Below are 10,885 nucleotides of genomic sequence, written 5' to 3'. Positions count from 1 at the left end.
ATCATTACTTTAAGACATGAAGGTCAGTCAATATGGAAAATTTCAAGAACTTGGAAAGTTTCTTCAAGTGCAGTCGCAAAAACCATCAAGCGCTATGATGAAACTGGCTCTCATGAGGACCTCCACAAGAAAGGAAGACCCAGAGTTACCTCTGCTGCAAAGAATAAGTCCATTAGAGTTACCAGCCTCAGAAATTGCAGCCCAATAAATGCTTCACAGAGTTCAAGTAACATATACATCTCAACATCAATTGTTCAGAGGAGACTGTGTGAATCAGTCCTTCATGGTTGAATTGCTGCAAAGAAACCACTAGTAAAGGACGCCAATAAGAAGAAGAGACTTGCTTGGGCCAAGAAATATGAGCAATGGACAATAGAAATTTGTCCTTTGGTCTGGAGTCCAAATTGGAGATTTTTGGTTCCAACCGCTGTGTCTTTGTGAGACTCGGTGTGGGTGAACGGATGATCTCCGCATGTGTATTTCCCACCGTAAAGCATGGAGGATGAGGTGTTATGGTGTGGGGGTGCTTTGCTGGTGACACTGTCTGTGTAGAAAATAGTAAAAATAAAGAAATACCCTTGAATGAGTAGGTGTTCTAAAACTTTTTATCAGTAGTGTGTGTGTGTATATATATATATACAGTGTGACCCACTGTACAGGCCTGCAATGATTTAACACAGGGAAATGCATTGGCAGACAATATATCTGCATCCCAAATGGCACCCTATTCCATACATAGTGCACTACTACCCTATGGGCCCTGGTCAAAAGTAGTGCACTACATAGGAAATAGAGTGCCATTTGGGTCAGGCCCTATGGCCTACTAAACTCGCCCACCGCACTGACGTCTAGTGTTCCTGTGGCTTTGCTCATTTGTGTTGGATATTTTATTACAGGCTCTCTTATGTGGGACCTTACAATGATGCTGAGCCCATCAGTCCATTGTGGATATACAGTAGTTAGCTTCCCTGAAGGGTTGTGTCAATGTCTTTCTGAGGAGTTTTCATGGGAGTTATTTAAAGGTTTTACTGTGACATTCATGGTAGGATATGTGGGGTAAACCACAGATATCCCCCTCTATGGCTGGCCTGTTGTTACTGCCAACACCTGGTAGATGATACACAACATTTGCTCATTCATTCATGCATGGTAAACGCTGCATCTCTAACTCGCATGCAAACAGAAACCCTACTCAGAGATGATTCATGCTTTACTCACTAATTTCTCAGAGAAACCTGTTTTAGATCAGTTTTCTATTGGAAAAAGCAAAGATGAGGTGGGAAGGGATGCCATGTCCTTTTTTGATAATGGGGCCACATGAGCCCACTGCCTGAAACCCCAGACAGGACTTGCCCTTTGTCAATTTGTGTTCCTAAGCATAAATTATCTTCTGTCTTTATTGATACAGCATCTCACATTTGCCAAGAGGCTATTGACTGTATCAGCCCAAGCACATTCCTTATTTCTGCTCAAATTCAGCCCTAACAGGAAAGATACCAGACACCTGTGTGAGAATCTTCTAAATATTTGCTGTGAATACAGAAGTGAAACTTCCTTGAAACACTAGAGGATGGGATGGACGTAACAGAGTACACTGACCCAGCTGGCACTAGCCCACGTCAAGGAGGCCAAAATCCTTGCTGGGTTTACCAGGTACAGTACAGACAAAACCCTGAGATTTACTGCACTACAGATCCTCCAGGTCACAATGTACTGTTTACCTGACTCTGGCTGGACTGTCGACAAATATGCCAGCCTCTGTTTGTTTACAAGTATCTTGGATTAGTTAATATTGGATATCAAAATGAATGCATTATAATTGCTATTACTCAACTTACTCAACATACTGTGCAGTGAAGACCTAACAAATATTTGTATCCCTGAATACATGCAGGTGGCTGTACACATTATTCTTAGCAGCAGGCACTGTGAAGTCCCTGCCGGGTGAATTCACAGCCCCGACAGCCGCACCACACCACACTATCCCACAGAGATACGTGCAGTGGTGTAAAGTACTTAAGTAAGTACTTACGTTTTTTGGGGTATCTGTACTTTACTATTTATATATTTTTTTACTTTTACTTTTACTTCACTGCATTCCTAAATTAAATTATGTATTTTTTACTCCATACAATTTCCCTGACATCCAAAAGTAAATTTTGAATGCTTAGCAGGACAGGAAAATGGTCCAATTCACACACTTATCAAGAGAACATCCCTGGTCATCCCTACTGCCTCTTATCTGGCGGACTCACTAAACACAAATGCTTTGTTTGTAAATGGTGTGTTGGAGTGTGACCCTGGCTAAATAAAAAAAAACAAGAAAATTGGGCAGTCTTGTTTGCTTAATATTATACATTTTAAATGATTCATACTTTTACTTTTGATATTAAGTATATTTTAGCAACTACATTTACTTTTGATACTTAAGTATATTTAAAACCAAATACTTTTAGACTTTTACTCAAGTTGTATTTTTCTTTGTGACTTTCACTTTTACTTGAGTCATTTTCCTATCTTTACTTTTACTCAAGTATGACAATTGGGGTACTTTTTCCACCACTGGATAGGTGCTATGTCTTCAGACGCCCACAATGCAACACTCTGTGGCAGAGGCCGGCAAACCTGGGGTTTCAATCAGGGTGAACCAGGGGTCCTCAACGTTTTCAGTTCCGAGGCCCACTGAAACGCTTTCAAAAAGGCCACCTGGTTGAGAATGACTGAGGTAAACCATCAAAACGCCAACCTTTTCTCACACCTTGAGGATGACATTTTGATGAAAAGCACCTGTTTTAGTATTTTGCAACCATTCCTCCATGCCCCACCAATCAAATACCTCTCAGAAAGTTTATTATCTGAGTAAATGCTTGTATTGAGTGTCAATCTGTTGTATAATGATGTGACTTGTATAACGTCTGCTTCCAACTCACACTCTCAAACGCAGCTCATTTTCCAGCCCACTTTCCAGCTCACACTCTCAAACACATAGATCCCCTGAACGCAGCTCTCTCCAGATCCCAATCACCTGAATTCTGATTACCTGTTCACACACCTGTATGTCATTATCACACAATATTTAGTTAATTTCTTTGCACCGCATCATTGTGAGGTATTGTTTGTTTTGTGACACACTTTAATTTGGCGCACTTGGGTTCCCTGTGATTTACTCTTCCCGTGTATGATAGTTTTTGCTTGCCTCACTAACCATACCTTTTGCCTATTCCCTGCCTGTACTTTAGCCTATTGGATTTCCTGTTATCAACCTATTGCCTGATCTCCCGGACGACGTTACTATCCTTTTCCCTGCCAGTACTGTTGCCTTTTTGGACCCCCTGTGTATGACATTCTGCCTGCCCCTGGACCCAGCTACCAGCCTCCTCCTGTGGTCCATTACAATAAACACTTGCACCCTGCGCTTGAAACCAGCTCTGTCTCCCATCGTGTTCATTACAACTTGCTCATAACAAACCACCAGCCACTGTTGTGAAAGTATGGATGTACATTTTGAAGGTTCTTTTTTTATTTAGTGTTTTAATTTTATTTTATTTTATCTCCCCAATTTTCGTGATGTCCAACTGGTAGTTAGACTTGTTCCATCGCTGCAACTGCCGTATGGACTCTGGAGAGGTGAAGGTCGAGAGCCATGTGTCCTCCGAAACACGACCCTGCCAAGCCGCACTGCTTCTTGACACATTGCTCACTTAAGCCGGAAGCCAGCCGCACAAATGTGTCGGAGGAAACCGCTTCCAACTGGCAACCGTGTCAACGCGCATGCACCCAGCCCGCCACAGGAGTTGCTAGGGCACGATGGGACGAGGACATCCCGGCCGGCCAAAACCGTCCCGTAACCAGGACGACGCTGGGCCAAAACCGTCCTGTAACCCGGACGACGCTGGGCCAATTGTGCGCCGCCTCATGGGACACCCAGCTGCGACACAACCCGGGCTCAAACCCGGATCTGTAGTAACGCCCTGCGATGCAGGCCGAAGGAAAAAAATGAAGTCCCCGTTAATCAAAATAAAAACTACATTGTAATTTCATCTCACTTATTAACCAATCTTATGTATTTATTTTGAATCTATGTTCAAGACATTCTCAGGAACTCGTTCAGCAATCAGTTTCTAAGAAAATGTGTGGTAAGTGTATTGCACAAACATAGATTAGATTCTTATCTTAAGAAAGCATCTCAGTACTTTGAGATTTCTTCAATCTTAATTTCTGCTCTCACTGTCATGAACAAGAGGAATTTATGAACTATTCACATTTGATGGTATAAAGTCAAACCAACTTTTTCAAAATTATTATTTTAAATGTCATGACACTACACAGAATTATGAGTATCCTAGAACTCTATTCTATCGTTTTTTTTTTTTTTTTTTTAATCCTTGTGGAAAAATAAGTTCACACATGTCTGGTATAGTAATGTGTCAAATGCATGCATTTTACATTAATGGACTTAGATTCCACTGATTCCAAAGGAAGGCCCTGTCATTAAGAATCTCTCACAATGTATGTTACCATGTTGCTACACCTTTAGTGGGAAATATGATACAACTTACTGTATGGTGGTTCTGTATGAACATACTGTATGTACTCACTGCAAGTGGAGATCCCCCAGCACCCCATGGATAGGTCTGTGACTTTCTGTCCCACACATCACTACATGAGAAATGGGGGTGGGGGTCTTTCCTCTCAAAAAGAGTAGGTAGACTATAGCCTCCAATGAATGAAAATACTGCTTCCTTTGATACAGAAAGAACCGAAGTGAGAAGGACAGAATACAGGAAGAGGGGAAGACACAATGAGAGATACCAGGTCTGTTTGGTGGGGTATGGGGGTGGGGGGAACTGTCTGTGTACACTGTGAAATATTAAAACAAGGTGGAAGGTGGTGCTTTTCAACAGTCATTTACTATTTTCTGAAAAAATATTTCTAACAGGATCTATTGTCATCATACCCTCTTTGTTGCAAGTGTCTGGAGGTTTCTGAAAAGTTGTCTGACAAGTTTATACCTACTGTATGCTCTGATAGTTTTCAAACACTTAATGTTCTTTTTTTTACCACAATAAGGAGTCTGGAGTTGTGAAATCCTTTTGGGCATTTCAGTCTTTCCATATAAAGCCCTCTCTCTCAACATTACTCAACCCAAGGCACCATTTAGTTACAAGGTGTGACTATGGCTATAGTCCTATGTGGTGAGCTTTGCATATTGAATGGTGTATTACCAGCCTTACAACACCAAATGGAAGACACTTTGGGATTTTTTGCTACTGTGTATTATCGGAAGAAGGGAGAAGATAAGGCGGTGTTGTGTGTGTGTGTGTGTGTGTGTGTGTGTGTGTGTGTGTGTGTGTGTGTGTGTGTGTGTTGAGAAAGAGTGAGCAAGTGGCACGTGATCTCGACACATCTCAATGAAATGACAGTTATTTTTATATATATATATATTTCCTTTTAGTCATTGATTTAAGGATTTGATTAATTGAGAACATATCAAAAGCATCCAAAACATTTAATCCTAATAGTTTTACTGGTTGTCAAACTATACTGTAGCTAGTCACCTGAGTCATTTGATCTGAATGTACCAGACTAGTAAAACATGATGAGGAAGCAATTCAATCCAGCCAAGAGCCTAACAGTTAAGTGGGACAAAAGGGAAATAACCTGCATGCCAAGTACAGTACAGATGTAGGATCTGGCTACAGCAGGAAAATAATCCTGCAGCAACAGAACATGTGAATTAGGATGTGGATTATAATGAATGGACATTTTTGCAGGGGTTGATACATTTTTCATTAGGGCAAATCAAGTCTGACATTTAAAAAAAAAATTACAAACTTTAGAAGCCTTTTTAAACCTTGAATACACTACAAGTTTACATTTCCTGCTGTGCAGGTACATTCTCTGAAACAAAAGAGTGATAAAATTAAGATCCTACATCTGTAAATAGTCAAATTATTAACCCATTATAATCCCTGTTCTAAAACACTCAGTCAAGCCGACCAGGAACAGGGAAAAGGAAAGTACTGCATGTTCTGGCACAGGGAGTAAACTTGTTTATTGATGATTACGCATAAACATCTCATTAGTAAAATGTTTCCCTTCAGCTATTGAGTGCTTTGCTTCCTTCAAATAAACTGTTTATCATTGTCTTACATCAGATGGCTTCACTCCTCTCTAAACTGATCGATGCAGGCTGAATCGATGTGCTATCTGATTTAAGACAAAGCTGTTTCCTTATTCTTTGGGTGATAAAATTCCTGGCAGGAACTCCCTTATCTCTCTAGAGGAGCACACAGAGGCCAAAGAAGGAATAGTGCTTTCAAGGCAACTGGGAAGTCAGAAAAAATAAGAGGTCATATCATGACGTAAGTGATCTTCAGGTCGGAAAGTGGGAACTCTAGAAAGAGGCCCGAGTTTCCGAGTTAGATGACCGTTTTTTTCCAGTCAGAGCTTGTTTTATTTAGATTTTCCAGTTGTCTTCAATGCACTGAAGTCAGAAGTATGAGATTTCTGAGTTCCTAGTTGTTGTGAACGTGGCAAGAGACAAGCACATGGAGGATCATGACGACACTCCCCTCTGAATAGTAGTCTGTCAGTAAGGCCAGATACCGTAAATACCTGATGAATGACGAAGAGTGTGAGTAGGCCTATCGATACAGAGAAAATGGGCTGCTCATCATTGCAGAAAAATGTGTTCTCACATTTACCTGTTGGAAAAGGTGACATTTATTGTGTCCAATTAATGAACAGAATTGGGCATAAGAAATTCTAATTTGTTCTTAACTGACTTGCCTAGTTAAATAAAGGTTAAATAAATAAATATAATATAGAATAGGAAATTAAATAACTTTAACTTCTATTTTATAATACTCTATTATATTATATAATATTCCTCAATATAAAAATGATGAACAGTAGGGCCTATGAGGGAGCAAGTGGCCAATGTTGAGGTGAAGAAAATAAAGAAAAAGTTATGTTTGCGCTTTTTACAAGGTCTGTATTCCACTGACTTTTGTAATGTTTGCATAATCCGTTGTATACTCTTTGTTTTTTTCTATATTGTTTATTTTGAATTTACAATCATTTACAATAATAATAAAATAAAAAAAGGGTACGTTACCATGGCAACCCTGGATCACTGCTTATTTGACCTCGGATGTAGTTACAATTTATTTGTTACTTCTTCCGTGTGAACAGAATTTTTTTGGTTTGCATGAAGTGAGATTTGTGCATGCTAAATATTTGGGACTAGCTAGCTTTGTAGCTAACTAAATTAAAACCAAAATGTCCCGGGGCTCAAGTGCAGGTTTCGATCGTCACATCACCATCTTCTCTCCAGAGGGTAGACTCTACCAAGTTGGTTAGTACAGTGTAATTTCAATCGTATGCTGGCTAGCTAAATGCTCAATCGGCTAGCTAAATGCTCAGTCATGGTTCCTAGCTAAATTTGCGCTAACTGTAACCACAGACAAAAGGGAACCTATCTTTGCTGTAACTAACTACAAGCTGCAAGTTAGCAGTAAGCCTACTTTTCATTTGAAAGTTATTATTTTTAACTAACTAATATTCTAGCAAGCTACACCAGTTAAATATCCACACATTTAAACAATGCTAGCTAGGCTAACACCCGGTACATGTAAACTCAAGAAACACAATGAGCATAACGTTTAGCTAACTAGTCAACATGAAATTGGTTGTCATTTTTTACAAAATAGCTACTGAAAACATGTTGCTTTCTTTTAGTAGCTAGCCTAATAGCATGTGACTACGGCTTGCTAGTGAAGATGGCTAACTAAATGATGTTGTTAACAAGCTAGTCTGCGAGGCTAGCGAGTGTTGCAGTTTATCATCGTGGTATACCGTTTTTTCTCTGACAGTCTCATATAGTGGGACTGCTTTTATCTGTTGAAGTGATTTTTATTATTTTTTTTATGTTATTGTATGCGTTAAAATGATGTCATGTCTTGAATAACCCTGTTTTATGTGTTGTTTTTGACAGAGTATGCTTTCAAGGCCATAAACCAAGGTGGTCTCACGTCAGTAGCAGTCAGAGGTAAAGACTGTGCAGTAGTCGTCACACAGAAGAAAGTACCAGTAAGTTCAGCTGTAAAACTCATGGCTGTTTACCTCATTATTCTAGGCTTCTCACCAGTGGAGGACTAATTTAGTACAACAATTGTATTTCATAGAAATTACATCACCTCGTTTTGTCTCCACAAGGACACACTACTGGATTCCTCCACAGTCACTCACCTGTTCAGGATAACGGAGAACATCGGCTGTGTGATGTCAGGGATGACAGGTAGGCTACAATACCCAGCACAACAGTCTTCAGCAGAGTGATGGACCATTTAGCCTTCATTGCATGGTTGTTACTCACAACAACTCAACTCCATGTGTATCTCAAAACACATACTAGCATATGCATAACCTTTTACCTTGTCCTGAACAAGTCCCAACGCTGTTTCTAACTGCTTGTCTCTTGTCTTCTCCTACCCCCAGCGGACGGCAAGTCCCAGGTCCAGAGAGCACGCTACGAGGCAGCAAACTGGAATTACAAGTACGGTTATGAGATCCCAGTGGACATGCTATGTAAGAGGATCGCAGACATCTCTCAGGTGTACACACAAAACGCTGAGATGAGGCCACTGGGATGCTGTAAGTGCATGTTTATTCATGTTCACCATCACTGGATATAAGTTCTACTATCAAAGAAACGCAAAAGTGATGATCCGTGTTGTACTCTTAATTTTCCTTTAGACATTATAGAAGACAATGCATCTCTTACCCAATATTATTTACAACTGTCAAAGAATTCTGTGCGTACTGTACTTCCTGTTTGACTAAAAGCATGTCTCTCCTCAGGCATGATAGTGATAGGTGTGGATGATGAGTGTGGTCCCCAGGTGTACAAGTGTGACCCTGCTGGATACTACTGTGGCTTCAAGGCCACCGCTGCAGGGGTCAAACAGACAGAGGCAACCAGCTTCCTGGAGAAGAAAGTTAAAAAAAAACTTGACCTGACCTTTAAAGAAACTGTCGAGGTAGATATGCCCTTCTACTCCGCTAACAGTACATACAGTACAAGGTTTAGTGATGCCAAGAGTGTGCAAAGCTGTCATCAAGGCAAAAGGTGGCTACTTTGAAGAATCTAAAATATATTTAGATTGTTTAACACTTTTTTTGGTTACTACATGATTCCAAATGTGTTATTTCATAGTTTTGATGTCTTCACTGTTATTCTACAATGTAGAAAACAGTAAAATTAAAGAAACACCCTGGAATGAGTAGGTGTGTCCAAACTTTTGACTGGTACTGTACATCAAAATTAAAGTGAAATGAACCAGTAGGCGAAATGTTGTACGGTCAGAATTTAGTTCTCTCCTCTGAAAAAACAGTGGATGAGATTGTGTTGTCTCTTTATTTCTTCAGACCGCCATCACCTGTCTGTCAACAGTCCTGTCCATTGATTTCAAGCCCTCTGAGCTGGAGATAGGAGTCATCTCAACAGAAGACCCTAAATTCAGGTGAAGCACCACTCTGAACACATCATTAGTCCCCATATAAAATACAGTAAGACCTTTGTCGTTTAGAAAGTGTGTACAAGAGTTAGTTTAGATGTGGTGGTGCTATATTGGGCTCTCCCACTAATGGACCACCAGAATACTGTTGCGACAACAAAAAACTAGTGAGAAATTTAGAATTTTAGTAATCCTTTCTGTAAGGTAATGCCTAAGAAAACTGTTGATCCTGGATGGACAAAGCTATATTCTATTCTATTAATCTGTCTTTTCTGCTTGCAGGATTCTGACAGAGTCTGAGGTGGACACCCACCTGGTGTCCCTAGCGGAGAGAGATTGAGCCCAGAAAAACTACAGAGAGGCCTAGAGAGATGTGTAAGGCCCAGTCAGAGAATTGTGGGATTTGTAGTCCCCAAGTTGAAGAACGGAGTTAATCCTTGTTTACTGTATATTTGCCCCCTGTTCCATTAAACATTTTTTCAAGTAAAATATTCCGTTTTGATTCATTTGTTTTCAGGTTGATCGCTCAATGCCAGAACGGGGTTTCACTCAAGCACTAGAGTAACAGACTGCACAATATTTTCTGTGTGTATTATTCCATCTGTTTTTATGAAGTTTAAACCCTTTTCTAATGTAGGCTTATGCCATTTTTGTATACAAAAAAATGTATTCTCAATGTGTGACCATAGATTTGACTGAATTCTGTGCACCATGCCTTGGTTATATGACCTAGTACAAACTTGAAAATGTTTGTACCTAAATTGGGTGACCTGACTGAGACGTTTTGAACATTGCTGCAGAGTAAAACATTGACTTCCTGTTGTGGTTCTGCTCACTTAATCACATGACTTACTATTGCAGAGCTGTGGTGAAGGTTCTTTACTACAATCAGTCAAAACTGGTTGTGACCTGTTTGCCTCCTTGTATCATTTCTTTTTTTGCATTTTCCATTTCCTTCAAGTCAGAAATAAAATGCGCCTCTGGTGACAATCAAAAGGCAAATTGACTTGAGAGAAGAGTGCAATATTTCTATGTGATGAGGGAATGGGGAAATATATTGGAAAATATCACATTAAATTAGGTTTATATAATAGAGGCTAAAAGACTAATCTGAAGTCTCAGCATCATGTTAGTTCTATGTCTAGAGGATATGAATAGATCACATGCAGAGATATTGGAACTGTTGTATTTTTGGGTGAGGCTGAGTCAGATTCCTTAGGAAATCCCCTGAGAATCCAGAGGTTAATAGGCCAACTGACATTTATGGCTCACAGCAAATAGGCTGCAATTAGAGGTTCCACTGTACACTCCCATTATAACAGTAGTCAAGGACCATATCTTTCTCTATCACTGATTATAATAGT

General features: G+C 39.9%; 1 protein-coding gene across 1 annotated transcript; it reads left to right on the top strand.

Moving 5' to 3' along the window:
* The first annotated feature begins 7,140 nt into the window (after positions 1–7,140).
* LOC106571223 (proteasome subunit alpha type-6) lies at positions 7,141–10,010 on the top strand. The gene is made up of 7 exons (XM_014144015.2): positions 7,141–7,360; positions 8,000–8,094; positions 8,221–8,302; positions 8,503–8,658; positions 8,866–9,044; positions 9,433–9,527; positions 9,804–10,010. The coding sequence occupies exons 1-7, from the start codon at positions 7,285–7,287 to the stop codon at positions 9,859–9,861; spliced, it is 741 nt and encodes a 246-aa protein (XP_013999490.1). The 5' UTR covers positions 7,141–7,284; the 3' UTR covers positions 9,862–10,010.
* Positions 10,011–10,885: the final 875 nt, after the last annotated feature.

The sequence above is a fragment of the Salmo salar genome, chromosome ssa15, assembly GCF_905237065.1.
Source record: "Salmo salar chromosome ssa15, Ssal_v3.1, whole genome shotgun sequence".
Lineage (NCBI taxonomy): Eukaryota > Metazoa > Chordata > Actinopteri > Salmoniformes > Salmonidae > Salmo > Salmo salar.
Note: the sequence above shows the minus strand (reverse complement) of the source record. Positions and strands in the feature narration are given on the sequence as shown.

What these genes read in the sequence shown, in the direction of transcription:
- LOC106571223 (XM_014144015.2), top strand. Translation starts at nt 7,285, where the DNA reads ATGTCCCGGGGCTCAAGTGCAGGTTTCGATCGTCACATCACCATCTTC. An exon ending in TCACACAGAAGAAAGTACCA is followed by an intron (nt 8,095 to 8,220) that starts GTAAGTTCAGCT and finishes TGTCTCCACAAG; the next exon opens with GACACACTACTGGATTCCTC. An exon ending in GATGAGGCCACTGGGATGCT is followed by an intron (nt 8,659 to 8,865) that starts GTAAGTGCATGT and finishes GTCTCTCCTCAG; the next exon opens with GCATGATAGTGATAGGTGTG.